Genomic DNA, 16,113 nt, shown 5'->3' on the forward strand with positions numbered 1-16,113 from the left:
GACCGTGTAAGATCTATGAATGCACTAAGGAAGCTTGGCTACTGGACAGCCATGAAAAGACACATGTCTGTATAGGGAGCATCACCCTCTGGGTGATAAATGAACCTAGAGGGTGGGAATTGAGGAAGAATGAGGGAACAGGAATTAGAGAGAGAGAGAGAAAGAGAGAGAGAGAGAGAGAGAGAGAGAGAGAGAGAGAGAGAGAGAGAGGATGCAGTCCTAGAGGGAGGGGAAAGACTCTGTGAGATTTCCTAGAACTGAAGGAGAGCAGCCAGTAGAGAGATTAAGTGAGCTCAGTACTTGGTGACCTCAGCAAGAGCTGTCTTGGTCGAGTGAGGGTACAGGATGCCAGAGAAATGGGATGGCAGGCAGTGTAGTTAGTGTTGGGGCTGATTCCTGTTCAACCGTCAATGGCGGAGTGGGCTTTGGGGAGCTGTTTAAACGCTCAAAGTGTGTTTCCTTGTGTGTGGAAATGGCATGAAGGATAATAAAGTGCTGGGTGCAGCATCTGGTATACTGTAAGTGCTCAATAAATGTACTTGCTGACATTGTTACTTTTGCCAACAGTTTGGCTATGGGGGGAAGAAGAGGGCTTGAAGAGGTAGGGAGCACCAGGAGAGGGTCTTCTCAAATGAGAGGGGCTGAGTTTCCTGGAGTGGAGGAGGACGGAGCAGGGGAGGAGAGGGTGCACACTTTGGAGAGGGCAGGATGGGGGCTGTGTGGCCCTGGAATCAGTCCAGGAACCACCCGGAAAAGGCTGGGAGGGGTTAGTCTTTGAGAGAAGGAGCACCTCATCCATGGGTGGTATGAATTTGGAGGCCATCAGCCACTGAAGGGGCAGACTAGCATGGAGGACTTTTGTTTTGGCCTTAGGCAGACTTGGCCATCAACATGCCCTGGTGGCTTAAAACCCCAGCTATCCTGTTGTTGGCAAGAGCACCTCCAACAGACCACAGTTGGTATTGCTCCAAGGACTTCTCTTTTTGCTTGGACCTGGAAGCCCCAGGCTTTTTAGAGTGGAAGGAATCAGGAAAACGGTGCTCTACCAAATGTCTTCCCCCTACCTCCGTGGGGATTTAATGGGGAAAATACTGGCTTCTGCCTCCACTGTGAAGTGTTTCTTTGCAAATTGTTAATTTACCAGGAAGAATGGCAGTTCTAACTTGAGTAGACATGCCTGTGTATTTCATATTTTTCCTCTCAAACTTCTGGGGAGAAGCATTTTTGTAAATGAAAAGTAAAAGCAGGAAACAGCTTGTGCTAAGATTATGATGCAGAGTTTTCCCCGGAGGCCCTCAGGCTGAGGACTCACTGTGAGATCACAGAAGTGCCTCCGGCAGAGTCTGTACTGTGGGTGGGAACCTGCGGAGGCTTTGCCCTGAGTGGGCTCGCGCTCAGGAGCGGCAGCCCCAGGCTGGGGCTTATTCTATCTGCGCAGGGATCAATTCCAGGTTTATTGCATAACCAAAAAGTACCGAATTCCTCCCAGGTCTCTGGCAGTACCAGCAGAGTTCTAGAAATATCTGCTTCCTGCCCAGGGTCCAAGGAGATGTCACAGTGCAGGAATCCCCACCTTAAGGGAGTCCAGCGCCCGCCGGGGCCTGAATGGGCACTCAGACGCTCCTTAGTTCATCAGCATAACAGGTCTTTCCTTGAAAACTTCAGTCTCTAGACCCACGGTGGGGAACCTTTTTTCGGCCAAGGGCCATTAGGATAATTATAACATCATTCGAGGGCCATACAAAATTGTCAACTTAAAAGTTAACCTGCTATATTTGGTCAAACAGTTAATTAACTCACCCCTAATGCCTTGGCAGGGCCAGACCAACCGATTTCTCGGGCCTTATATGGCTCACTGGCCTGACGTTCCCCCACCCCTCGTCTAGACAATAGCAATATTTTCGCGTGATCTACTTACTTCATTACCTTCCTGAGTGTGAAATGGGTGTCAACCCTTTTCTCTTGTTCACACCAACATTTTACCCTCATCCTGTGGCTAAAGCCCTTGTCATCGCCTTACATTTTTTTAAGCACTTGCTGCTCTCTCCGGGTATTGAAAGAGTTTGCAGTAGCTGGAGGTGCTGGGGTTTCTGGAGCTGGAGGAAAGCCTGTCCATTTAAGAATATAGAAAACCAGACCCTTCCACCCTCCCTGTAGGTGGTCACTTCACATTCCTCGTAGAAGGTAGAGTTATTTTTCACCTTCTCGGGGCGGCTTCTGCAGCCCCTCATCTGAAACATTGCAGCGCTACCTTGGGGGTAGGGTCCAGCACAGAGCCATGGTGCTTAAGACCGTTTCATGGCAGGGAGCGCCTGACTCTTGCCCACCTTCTGGCCCAGTGAAGCTATTTGTTAGCTGCCTCGCTGTCTCAGAGGCTCCCTCATAGCTACTCTCTCCTTTTCTCACCTCACCGCTCACACTCACCTTCTTGCTTTTTGCTCTGCACCCTGCTGCTCAGAGCCAACAACAGGCTAGCTTGCCAGTGTGTTTTCTGTGCTCAGATGGTGCTTTCCTAACCCTTTGCATCTCCCCCCCTGCTGTTAGCTGTGCTGAAAGTGGTCTCCATTCAGTTTCCATTCATGCTAGATGTTCATTGAGACCCATTGCCCCTTCAATACCATGCCTGATTTTTTTTCCCTTTTAGGAAGTTTCTCCTTTTCTCTTTGAGTGTTCTTGCTCTTTGAGTTTGGCTTGTCCAGCTTGGCCAAGGTTTGTCCAGCTTCCTGGATTATAACCTTGAGGGGGAGAACCTTCCGTGAGCTGGCCCCAGACCCTGTGCATCCATGCCTTACTTACTAAATTGCCGAGAGCTGTGCCCGGAGTCCCTGGGCCCCTTTTTTGCTCATTCAGAAGAGGTAGAGCATGGCATTTGAAATGATGTGTTTCGGTCACATAACATTTGTGCATGACCAGAACAGGTGGTTATATAGTTAATCCGTTTCCAGATCTCAGTTACTGGACTGAATTTTTCTAAAGGGTGTGTGTCTGTTATCAGCACAAAGATGGATTTTTCTGGGAATAAAGAGTCTGGGCATCCTGACATTTTCCCAAGGATCTCAGAGTCACCTGGTCCCTCTCCTTCAATTTGCCAAAGAGAAAACTGTGTCACATGGGAGCTCATAACATAGCTGGGACCTGAAACAAGGGCCTCTCATTTCCAGTGAAATTCCTTTCCTCTTTTCCTAGCCACTTTTTTGAACTGTGTTTTTTTTATATGCAGAGAAAAAAGGTAGCCATTTTTTTTTTTAAAATAAGAGGTGAGATTAAAAAAAAAATGTTAGGTGATTTAAGACAAAGATATTCTTTCAAAGTTACATGTGGGCTGGGCTGCCCTAGCTGGTTTGGCTCAGTGGATAGAGCATTGGCCTGCAGACTGAAGGGTTCTAGGTTTGATTCTGGTCAAGGGCACATGCCCGGGTTGCGGGCTGGATCCCCAGTGTGGGGTGTGCAGGAGACAGCTGATCAATGATTCTCTTTCATCATTGATGTTTCTATCTCTCTCTCCCTCTTCCTTCCTCTCTGAAATTAATAAAAATATATTAAAAGTAAATAAATAAATAACACGTGGGCTTCCTTGCACATATGTCCTGCTGCCGAGGGAAGGCTCAGCTCTGCAAAAAGTGGGTGTCTTTAGAATAATGACTAAGAGCCCAGGTCTGTATTCATTTGTTCTTTTCAGAGCAAATACTGCTACCCCATTTGGGACTTCTAAATCCAGAGCTAGCTCCGACTCCAAGCTCAATGGGCCTCTCCACCTGTTCTCACTGCTTTTCTTGTTAGATGAGAATCATCCTCTTAGTAACACGATCTAGTATTTATTGCATTTAATTGTGTGCCAGTCACGAAACAAAGGCGTTTTTACCTCGTTTTACACTGAGGACGACTGCGAGGTGTAGACACGGTTGTCATCTCCTCTTTACAGATAAAGGGGACTTTAGAGTAATTTAGCAACTGACCCACTCAGGACTGGAAAGTGATGGCTTTGGACCTGGATGGAGCCCACGTTTATCTGGACTCTGAAGCCCAGGAGAGACTGCCTGGGTCCCTGTAGGTCACACGGCCTTGGGTAGACCTGAATGCTGTACCAGGTTCATGTCTGTGACCTGGACAGGTCTGCTTTGGAATTTTGGCTCTGCCTCTTAGTCGCTGTGTGATCTTGGGTAAATTAATTTAATCCTACAAACTTTCCTCATTCAGAGGTTGTGCGTGAAATCTGATGGAACATCCACTTCCGGGACACAAGGCAGGAAGGAGACTGTCATAAATTATTTTACTTATTACTTATACAGTAGCGTGACTTTTCTAAGATAATTTTTGACATGTGAAGTTGCCTGTTTTCTTTTTCTTCTGGAAGGCTGAGCCCTGGCCAGCTTGGTCGGGAGTGGGGTGGTCGTGGTGCATCTGCTGTTGGCACCTCTTTACGCCAGTCGCCTCCTGTGACTCCTCAAAACATTTATGGAGGCTCCTGGGTGTGTTAGTGGCCTTTTTTGCAAGCAAGTCATGGGGTTCGTCCTGGCCTTTTGGGGTTTGAGGGGGACCCAGTAAATCGTACCTCTTCTCTCTGGAAGCTCAACACGAGGGAGAGGTTGGCAGGAGTTAGGCGGATGGAGACTTGAGGTGTCACATTCAGTATTAATGTGGCCGATGTTGTAGATAGAATAAAGAAGATACAAATAGAAGATAACAGACAGAGGAGTCTTAGGAGAGAGGATGGAATAAGGGAAGCTTAGATGGAAGAAGAAAAATGGAGGGAGGAAGAAAAGATTGCAGCCAGGATTCACTCTGTGAGGTGAGGATTTTGAAAGGGTTTCTCTGGACTCTATGTTGTTTGCATCTTCAAGGAAAGTGGGAGAAGGACTTGCTGAAGGTCACAGAGCTTCTGTTGGCTGGCAGGTGGGAAACTCAGATGTCCACTCCTGGACCAGCCTCAGAACCATGCTTGGCGGAGGGCTACTTGGTGGGAGGAGAAAATGGAAAGATTGTATTTTGGAAAGCTGCTTGAGCCTTTGAAAACAGTTGTACAGGTTACACTTAGGAACTTCTTCGGTTAAATATTTTTGGGTTACATGACTTTTAAAATGTAGTACATACATTGTGTCCTCCCTCGTTTTAAAAATAAAAAGTAGCATATTATACATACTGTTCTTCAACTTGCTTTTTCCACTTCCCTATATGCTCTGAAGATCACTTTTGTAGCCGTTAAAAGTTGCCCCATTTCCTTTCATAGTTCTGTTGTACTTTATTGAGTGTCAAGGTTTATTCAACCTTTTGATGGATGGTTGGTATGTTTTTTTTCCAATTGTGTGTTGGTTAATGTTTAAAAATTAGCTTTCTCCAGCGGAAAAAGCTCTGATTTGGAGTGTTTGCAAATTTCTATGTGGTGTAAATACTCCCACCGTGGTTGATTTCAAGCTACTAACATGTCACTGGATGTGAAGTTGGGAAGTGATGTACAATAGCACACCATTATAAAGTTTTTCTGCCATTCACATATACATGAAAATACCTTCAAGAATCCTATATAATAAAAGGCTAATATGCAAATTGACTGAACAGCGGAACAACTGGTTGCTATGACGCGCACTGACCACCAGAGGGCAGACGCTCAACACAGGAGCTTCCCCCTGGTGCTCAGTGTGCTCCCACAGGGGGAGCACCACTCAGCCACAAGCCGAGCTTACGGCCATCAGTTGGACATCCCCTGAGGGCTCCTGGACTGTGAGAGGGTGCAGGCCGGGCTGAGGGACCCCCTGAGTGCATGAATTTCGTGCACCCGGGCCTCTAGTATAGATAATAATAAAGTCTGATAATAAAACTACTAAATAAATAAATTGTTGTACACATATGCACATACATTCATACACACATACTATGTATACATATATATATTTTATATTTTATATATTATATATATTTTGTATTTTATGTATTTAAGTATGCTTATAAATTGTTGTAATGTATGTTTTTTAATGTGTTTTCTTTATATGCTTTTTGGTATATTAATTTGTGGCTTTTGATTCTGAAGGAAAATTAAGTCATGATAATGTTTAATAAGTATCAAAAATGTGACCTGCCATGGGAGATTTTATGTGGTGGTTTTCCTTAAAAATACAGGTGATGGTTGCAGCCTTCAGGAGCAACCCTGGCTATGTGCCCCATCCTTTCCTTGTTATAAGTAATATAATAAATGTAGGGGCCAAAGCTTCCTCCTTCTGCAGCCCCCACCCCCACCCCAAGCCCAACTCACTTTTGAATGTCATTTCTTGAATTTGAGTTTATGAAAATAGTCATGTTATCTGAATTCATCCAGAAATGAAACCTATTAAAAATGAAATCTATCCCTATTTTTATCTGAATACTTACAGAACTTGTACATTAGATATGAAGTTGTAGTAACCATAATCTAAGAGTATCTTAGATTTTTGCAGCTGCAGAAATATATTAGACTTCTAATAATTCAATTTTAGCATTGAAAATCTAGTTCAGACTCATCTACAAGAGAGTTAAATTGTATCTCATAAGAGCCATTGGCCTAAGATATTTTCTTAACTTAGCATTCAAATTTTAAACCTACAACAAAAATTAATCTCTCTATTCTTCTTTTTTTTAGCTTCTCAGACAAACTATTTAGTGGAAAGGGCTTACATTTCCAGCCATCAGTTCTAGATTTTGGAATTCAGTAAGTATTTTTTCTTTATAATTTTTAAGAACTTATTTGCATTATTTTCTCTCAGGATATTTTATACGTGTATGATGTTAAATACTTTAAAAATATGTTTGGAATATCAAGGGAAATCAATCCTGGGAATTGTTAAAGGGAATATTTTTTGTGTGTGCAAAGGAGAGTATAAGAATTGTATTAGCCCTTTAGTTTTTAACAAATGTACTTATAATAACTTGTAGTGATTGGAATTTAATAGGAAGTCAATATTAAGTTCTTGTTTTTCTAAAATAAATCAGGTTTTTTTATAATGAAAAACGCTAAATATTGATGGATTCTGAATTCATTTCATTAGATTCATTTACTGACTTGTTTTTCCTACTCTCTATGCTTTAGGTTTCAAACTTGCACTATACAGACACTCCTTATTATGGTTAAGACTTTGGAAACGAGTTAAGTGGGGAGGACAGGGCATAAGCTGTAATTACTGACTGTGCCTCCTGTTAAGAACCATGAGGTGAAGGGAATGTGACGAGTGTCAGTTGAGGGACTAATCTGTGAACTCGGGGGAAATTAAGGAAGAGAAGGGTGGAGCCCTGCAGGAGAGGAGTGAACTTCAGGACTCCTGTTGGCTGTGACAAAGTTTGAAACTTAGAGTGTTCAGCTCCCTGGATGCAGAATGTTGCTGCATTGAGTAGATAGAATTTCAGATTTCTCGAGTTTCCAGGGTGGAAGTAAACGAGTGTTTCGGATGGAAAAGCTCTGCTTGCTTTAGCAGCCTGGAGCCTCACTTGAGTTTTACGAAGAGCTTTTTGAGTTACGAGAAAAATTATGTGAATGAAATAACCGAGGTGTTAAGAGAGCATCTGGGGTGAGTTAGTGGGGGTCTCCTGGCGTGTCCTCCCCTATTCATCTGGGTGTCTTTCTTTCCATTTCCTTCTGATCCAAGAGAATGGAGCGGCAGTGAGGGAGAATGGATTTTCAGTGTAAAGTACCTTGTGGAGCTTTTAAAGGAGATTCCGTAAAAGGAAGAAGAGATAAAAGTGTGGAGGGAGATTGCTAACTTTATAAGACTCTAGGTGCCTGCTTTTTCGTTTATGAATTTTTACTCTTAGGTCAAGAAACTTTATTAGGAGCTAAATCTATAATAAAACCTCACTGATTTCAAATTCTGAGAGAGCACAGTGCTTTTATGGAAAGTCTTTATTGTAAAAAGTTTTAATGGAGGACCTACTTTAAAGAAGTGTCTAGTACAGTTTGGTAGATAGAATAAGATGGATAGTAATCAGTGCACTTAGGGTAGGTAAACCATTCCAGGTCATAGGATGCTGGCTGTGTATAATATATTTACTCTTCAGTAACATAAAAGTCCTGTAATCAGTGCACATGGATAAATGTATATATTAGCTACGTATGTTAATTAGCTGTATATATATCAATTGCTGGTCCTGATGGCTGAAAGCATATTTAAAAAAAAACTTAAATTCTTTGATTTGAAAAGGTTGCTAATTTTTAGACTTGAGTCACCTTTGGATGATTTGCTTAACTTACATTTATGTAGTAGTTTTATAGTTCTCAAAGCACAGTCACGTCTCTTGTCATTTGAATCTTCTAATCAATCCTGGAAGGATAGGTATTATGGTATGTGTGTGTGTGTGTGTGTGTGTGTGTGTGTGTGTCTGTATTTGACCATGCATTAAAATGTGTTCATACATTTGTTGCAGAGGAGCAATGCGGTTTGCTCACGGAGTGACAGAATCAATCTTATTCCTAAGCTATTTTACTTATAAGTGAGATCTATCTAGGATATGATTATGGGAATAAATAGGTTTTGTGGAAGTGCTTAAAATCTCAGTAAGAACAAATGAGTTTAAATTACAACCTTTAAAAATTAGTCATTTTACCTAACTTCTGATAAATGGCATAATTTGTAGGCATTAGAGTAAAACTTTAGCCATAGTTCTTCTCCTGATTTCTTCCCTGCCCTAGTTCAGCTTTGGCTGCTGTTTATTTTGACGTTGACCTTGGGCAAGCCCCATTCCTTTTCATAGCGTTGATTTCCCTCTAGGGTGCCTGATCAGGATCATGTTTTTCAGTTGTCCCCTGCCTACTGGTACTTCTTAGGGTTTATTTTAAGGGTTAATATTCTGCTGGTCCTGAGGTTTAAAGTGCTAATCATTCATAAGAGATTTTAATCGTTCTTTTGTAGTATTAAATTAACAAGGCATCTTCCAGTTGTCACCAGTGAAGGAAATTCTTATCCTCATAACATTTTAAAAATAGAATTTAAAAAATAGAGTAAAAATAGCACAGTGCTAGCTAGGTTTCAGCAGCGTGCTCGGTCAGGCCTGGGGAAGTCTGGTGGATGCAGTCCCCGGGCTCCGGAGCATTGCAGTTTTGCCGCTGTGTTTTCTAATCTCTTCCTCTGGGAGACATTTGTGTCCTTTGAAACAAAAAATCTTGTGTTCCAATTGTGTGAATGGGATATAAGCCTTTGAGGATCAGCAGTAATAACTTTGCTGATTGATTCTTACTATTTACCTAAACCCTAAACCCATGGAAGGCCTTGTTTATTTAATTTAATTGAGAGAAAAGACAAAGGTGAACCCAGTACTTTCGAGGTAGGGCTTTTGGAGGTGGCCCTTTATGCTTATGGTAGTATAAAAATTTTAGTTGTATCATTAAAGACAGTGAAAGTGCAAGGTTTTAATCACACTGATGTGTATTTTACTTGTAACTGGCTGTAAAGGACTGATTTTCTTTATTTTTTGTTAATCCTGACCTGGGGTTATTTTTTTTCATTGATTTTTGGAGAGAGTGGAAGTGGGGGGAGAGGGATAGAGAGAGAGAAACATCAGTGTGAGAGAGACACATCGGTCGGTTGCCTCCCACATGCTGAGCTGGGGATTGAGCCTGCTACCCAGGTACATGGCCTGACCGGGAATTGAACCCGAAACCCTTCAGTCCTCGGGCTGACACTCTAACCACCAAGGCCAGGGCGGGACTTATTTTAAAAAATACACATTGGATGTATGAAATCTTCAATTAAGGTCTGTGATTAAAAGTAGGAGGAAAAGCTAGAAGAAAAATCCCAAGGATTTAATAGTGATAATATAGTATTTTGGGAATCCCGTTGTGTGTAAGCAAAATGACTTGTGCTTCATTTTTTTTTTTTTGTGCTTCATTTTTTAAAAAGCATAAGCATACTGGAGATGAGTTTTTTGCTGATTTTAGAATATAGTTTTATTTGTGAGCCTTACTAATGAAAACTGTATATTTGGGTCTTGTCACTGAGAGTATTAAAACTGAGAAATGATTTCAGTGAAATTGTTGCAGGCTCTCTAGTACTGCAGCTAATTTAACTGGAGTGAATTTGGCATTGGGCAGTGGAACCAGAGGTAAATGATTAGAGGGAACATTGCAGGTAGCTCCAGGTAGGTGGGCCCGACAGTTCCTTGGTCAGAGCCAGCCTTGTAGGTGGGAAAGCCAAAAGAAAGGTCTTTAGCAGCTAGGGTATTTGCTATAGAGCAGAGATCCTTACTCCGAGGTTCATAGAAAGTTTTGAAGTTACGTCTAAACTTTCCTGTGTTCATGTTTGTGGAGGGAGGAGCCAAACTTTTATCAGGGTGTTCTGAAAGTCTCATGGTATTTAACTGGGTGAAAGCCACTGCTAGAGGTGTTACAGGGTTTTCATTTTTTCTCAGAAGAATGGTCTGTCGCAACAGTTAAATTTTTATAAGACTTATTAAGTCTCGTTGCCAGTTGAAACTCATCCCCCTGAAAAGCATCTTTAAATTTATTACTCAGGAAGCAAACCCTAAAAAACTTGGGTTTCTCTATGAGTACAGTTTCTTATCTAAACAAGTGTGCATTTGATTTAGAGTCCCAGCCAGACACGTAGTACCTGGTTCCCACTGTGTGCTTTTTGCAAGCATGTTATGGCCTGGATGGGTTGACTACCTGTAACCCCAAAACCAGTGGGGTGCTATAATGGGTTGGCATAAGTCTTGTAAAGAAAGTTTTTTTGGGGGGGTGTTTTTTTTCCGTTGTTGATGAAATGTTTTATTAATAACAGGGTTTGATAATTGTTGCTTTTAACTTTGTAATAAACATCAACAGCTTTCTTGGTTTAAAGTATATATATGGATGGATGGATAGTTATAGTTATAAGCACACAATGCATTATTCATATATTATTTTTCCCTCTGTTTTCCTAGGTTCCTGGGACACCCTGCAGCCAAGATCCTCTATGCTTATAACCCGAGTAGAGATAGCGAGGTCGTGGTGAATTCAGTGTTTACAGCTGCTGGACATTTCCATGTGCCTCCTGTTCATTGCAGGGTGAGTGTTGATGTGCTCTTGGAAACTATGCTGTGGCGGGCTGCCAGCTTTTCTTGCTTTCTTTGGCCTCGAGTTTTTACTTTCTGCTCCCTGTCTCCCCTTTTTCTGCTACCCAAGCTCTTTCCTTCTGTGTGTTTGCTTTAGCACTTACTTTTTTTAGTTGTTCATATTCAGGATTTTGGTGGTTCTTGATATCTCCATGGGAAAAAAGTGTAACAGTCTAAACTAGGTAGTAATGGATGTATATTTAATAAGACTTTTTCATCATTAAAGATACTTAATGTTATCTGTTTTGAGATGACAACCCATGTTGAGGCTTTTAGTAACTAATACAAGTTAATAGTTGTGATCTTTTCACCTGGTGAACCCACTAAGGTAGGTAGGACTCCTTGGAAATGCAGGAATAAGAGGTAGAAAATAACTCCTTACTATGCGAATGTGCACCATTACACAGAGATCAAGACCCTGGTCTTTCAGTAGTTTCAATTTCGGTGGTCTTTAACTTGTAATGAAGATTCCCAATTACCAGTGGCTTTTACTTATTTATTTTGCTTATTTATGTCTACTGACGCACTTTTTAAAAAATATATTTTTATTGATTTCAGAGAGTAAGGGAGAGGGAGAGAGAGATAGAAACATCAATGATGAGAGAGGATTATTGATCAGCTGCTTCCTGCATGCCCCCTACTGGGGATCGAGCCCACAACCTTGGCATGTGTCCTTTACTGGAATCAAACCTGGGACCCTTCAGTCCTCAGGCCAATGCTCTATCCACCGAGCCAAACCAGCTAGGGCCACCTGATGCACTTTTTAAAAATTACTGTAACTGCCCTGGCTGGTGTAGCTCAGTTGGTTGAGCATTGTCCCGTGCACTGAAAGGTCCACAGTTCGATTCCCGGTCAGGGTGTGGGCTCGATCCCCAGTAGGGGGTATGGAGAAGCTCTCTCTCTCTCTCTCTCTCTCTCTCTCTCTCTCTCTCCCTCTCTTTTTCTCTCTCCGCTCTCTCTTCCTGTCTCTCTCCTCCTCTCTCCCCCTCCCCCTCCCCCTCCCTGTCTCTCTCCTCCTCTCTCTCTCTCAAATCAATTTTTAAAAATGCTGTGACTAAGGAAATGGCATAAGAGAGAATGAGAGAGAAACATCATCAATCAGCTACCTCCTGCCCCTCCCCCCCTCCCGCATTGGGGATCGAGCCAGCAACCCAGGCATGTGTCCTGACCAGGAATTCAACTGGTAACCTCTTGGTTCCTGGGTCGACCCTCAACCGCTGAGCCATACCAGTTGGGCTCCCTGACTTTTATTTAGTATCAATATGTTTGTTAAGTAAAGCTAGAACTGTGTTAGATAAAGGCGTTGAACACGTGGGTGTGGAAGAGGAGGGAAAAGGAAAGATGTGAGGCATGTGAGTCCAATCCTAAGTGAAAGGTGTCGGCAACTCTCTTACCATGAGTCCACACTCTGTTCTTTGGAATGTTCTCTTAGATTGTGGTTGTTGATCTGTTTGGGGGCATTCTCGGGGATTCCTGCTACTTACAAATCTAGGGTGCAGAAGATGCTAACATCTGTTCACAGAAATCACCCAAAAGAAAGTCTGTGCGAGATAATTTTTCAAGGAGGGCCATTCCAAACGGCTAATTAGGTGCCTCTTTCTCAGGTGATTCCAGCAATGGGGAGAACTTCCTTCAGAATTATTTTCTTACCTACTGAAGAAGGGAACATTGAAAGTTCTTTATTTATTAATACCTCCTCACATGGAGTCCTTTCCTATCACGTAAGTAACTTTTTCCTTCTGGCACATAGTTTGGTTGTTGACTTACAGGGTTTGGATAGTTTAAGAAGACATTTGGACATGTTGCCACCTGGCGTGTAGCAGTAATAGTGAAGCTGTTAGTGCTGCTGAACTCCCCCGCTTTCCCCCTCTCCTGCCTCGTGTGGCGCAGGGGCTGTGCAGAGCTGTCCTTCTCACCGTGCATCTTTGAAGGGCACTGGGACAAAATAATGAAATCTGCCGTACAGTTTTCTAGTACAGAATATAGCAGTCTTTCAAAGCCCGCAGCCCGCACCCCACAAACAGGCCAGAGGGAGGCACCTAGAGGGGGAATTTCTAGCCACTTGGCCTCCTCCCCCACTGGGCTCAGGAATATTTCTCATCTGGGAACATGGGTTGTGCGCGTGGGGGCCAGGTCTCAGGGGCTCGCTGTTCACATCAAGGCACTAGGAAGGGAGAGCGGGGTACCTTTTTGTTGTTGTTCCCCAAAGTAGTTAGGTTTCTTTATCTTAAGTTGTACCTGTGACATCGTTAAAAGAGGACCTAACGAGAAGTGATTTAAGTGCCAAGATCTATCTAACCATATTTGTGGTTAATTCTTACTGGATTCCATGAAGCACGGGGTCCCCTATGAGAAAAGTTGACTAGTTGTGAAAAGATTTGTTACAATGAGGAATATTCTGCTGAAATACAGCAACTTTTGTTGCATTTTTTTGTTGTTGTTGAAGATAACTATAATAATTGGGTAAATGGAATCTTGAAGGCCAAGGTGCTGAATACAGATTTCCTTTGGAAACGTATTTTAGTGTGATGGCAAATGTACTTCAGAACTAATAGAGGTATACCGCCCCCCCCCCGCCCCGCCCTCTCTGTCTCCTGCAGGTTTCTGGAATTGGTACTCGCAGAATCTCTACAGAAGGGTCTGCGCAGCAGCTCACAAATGCTTATTTCCTGCTCCCGCAGGTCCAGAGCATTCAGCTCTCACAAACACAGGTGATTTTAACAGTCGATTTATTTCGAATGCTAGTCAACACCAAACTTTGAAGCCCTTTACATTTGTGTAGCTTTTACAGAGTACATACAGCCTTTTTGCCTAGAATGATGATTTTACCTTCTTTTCTGCTTTTTGAAAAAAAAATCCTGATATATATAGAAATCGTGTATGTATAGAACAACAAGTATTTATTTTTAATGGCTGTATAGTCCATGGTGCCGACATTTCATAGTTTGCTTGTTGGTAATTAGAAACGTTTCCAGTTTTTCGTTATTGTTACCATTAGGCCATGTACATGTTTGATGTTTCTTGGTTCCCTTTAAGTGACCTGTTTCCTTGGGGTATATTTCATAAAGAGGGATTCTGTGGTTAAAGACTGTGAACCTTTTTATAGAGCTTGTTAAATCTTGCCAGGTTGCTTTTGAGGAAGACAGAAGCTCCATAATGCCCAGTAATGATATTCCTCCAGGAGTGTCTTACCATCTTCCCTCTCCCTGCTTCCAGTCCTGCCTGTGTGTGGCTTCGTGCAAAGAAATATTTTTGATGTTTTAGACGGTATAGAATGGTACCTGCACATTCTTTTAATACGCATTTCATTACTAGCATGTAGGTTTGGCCATTTCTTTCCCTTTGATTATCCATATTTCCATGGTTATCAGGGAGCTCACTATTCATACCAACTCTGAATAACTCGAAATTGAGAAAACTCTTGAGTCGACATGTTATGAACCTTACCTGTATAGCATTCTTTTCTAGTTTCAGGTGTACAACATGGTGATTCAGTGTTTATATACCTACAATGTGATCCTCATAAGTCTAGTACCCAGCTGTCACCACTCAAAGTTTGTATGCTTAAGATGGCCATAAGCTCTCTGTTTCAAAACTTGAGAGAAATGTGAGTTGTCAGAATGACCACATACGACATCAGATATTTTGCTGCTGCAAACCCAACACAATCCCGGCGTGAGGAATGAAATAGAAAACAGTTAGAGAACCGATGCGTGCCTTTGTGCAGTGGTGATACAGACGATTCCACACGAGGGGTGCACTTTCCTCCACTCTCGCTCAGTGAGGAAGCTGAGCTCGGTGCTGGTCAGGCACCGGGATGGTTAGTGGCTGGAGCTGCAGAAGAGTCCTAGACCTCTCGTTGCCCGAACATGGCTTCCCTGTTTTACGAACCATCTCACCTCCATAAGCTCTGACCCCGCTGGACTCTAATCACCCTTCTCATTCCATCTTTCAAGGCCCAGTTCCGACACCACCTCCTCTGAAACCGCTCCGGGTTCCCAGCACGTCTGTGCTGTGGTCCCATGCACTGGGATCCAATCCCTGCCTTAGAGTTACTGTCCCCTGTTGTCCCCGCCCCTGCTCTCCCTCGAGGCTCTGTGGGACAGGGCGTTTCTTTTTCATTTCTATCATCTCAGCAGCAGCGTAGTGTTCAGTACATTGAGGGCCCCCGGGGTTTTTAATAGATAGATGAGTCAATGGCATTTGAGTTGACATCCCCAAATAGGACTTCTGCCCCTCGTAGCATCTAAGATTTGCGTCACTTCACCTTTTCTCCACATCAATCAGTTTGACCTTCAGCAGATTTACTGCCAGGGCAGGTGGCATCATTCTTATTTTAGACATTGTCCAACATACTTAGAGTTTAAGTTACTTGGCAGAGGTTGAGAGCAGAGCCAGGATGGGCAGTCCCAGCTCAGCATGCTCTCCGTTCTTGCCCATAGGTAGCAAGTGTCATCATGATTTTCGTTTCTTTTGACTTAGTAATTCCTACTGCGGGAAAGATAAATACAAAGTAAATGTGGGTTTTGGGGGGCCAGCATTTTATAATGGCAAACAATAGTAGAAACAGCCTAAAAGCTCAACAATGAAAAACAGGATGTGATAAATTTGTGTATCAACATCATAGATGATTAAATACTTATTCCAAGTTATCATTTTGATGTCTACATAGAAATCTCTGACCGGTGATTAACAGGGTACGAGCTAGACTGACTATACTCTATGACAGTAACTATAAAATACATGGTGGGGTATTATATGTAAATACAGTTGCATTAGGCTCATGAAAAAGCAAGAGATTCTGGTGTGTTTTTTTCACGTTTTCTTCAGTGCCGTTTGGGATCCAAGTCATTGAGATCTGGGGAATGTTTCAGTGATTTGTTGGGCAAAACAGAGCACTTGAAGTTGGCCCTGTCTCAGAATCCAGCGTGTGGGGTCACCACGGCCATAAGCTTGCTTCGGAGAGGTCGATAGCTATTGCTCGTGGAAGCATTCTAAAATAACATTTATTGTTAAAAACGGAATTAAGACAGTAGATAGTGAAGGTGGGGGGCGGGGTGGGCT

At 42.7% G+C, this 16,113-nt stretch overlaps 1 protein-coding gene across 1 annotated transcript in view; it reads left to right on the top strand.

Annotated features, from left to right (window-relative positions):
* The window catches only part of TMEM131L (transmembrane 131 like), a 142,054-nt gene that overhangs the window by 65,671 nt on the left and 60,270 nt on the right, over positions 1-16,113 (top strand). The window contains exons 4-7 of the mRNA XM_023755200.1: positions 6,611-6,679; positions 10,879-11,002; positions 12,654-12,770; positions 13,650-13,760. Coding sequence (XP_023610968.1) covers positions 6,611-6,679; positions 10,879-11,002; positions 12,654-12,770; positions 13,650-13,760 — 421 coding nt within the window. The remainder of the gene's footprint in view (positions 1-6,610; positions 6,680-10,878; positions 11,003-12,653; positions 12,771-13,649; positions 13,761-16,113) is intronic.

This window comes from Myotis lucifugus, unplaced genomic scaffold, assembly GCF_000147115.1.
Source record: "Myotis lucifugus unplaced genomic scaffold, Myoluc2.0 scaffold_1, whole genome shotgun sequence".
In the NCBI taxonomy this organism is placed as follows: domain Eukaryota; kingdom Metazoa; phylum Chordata; class Mammalia; order Chiroptera; family Vespertilionidae; genus Myotis; species Myotis lucifugus.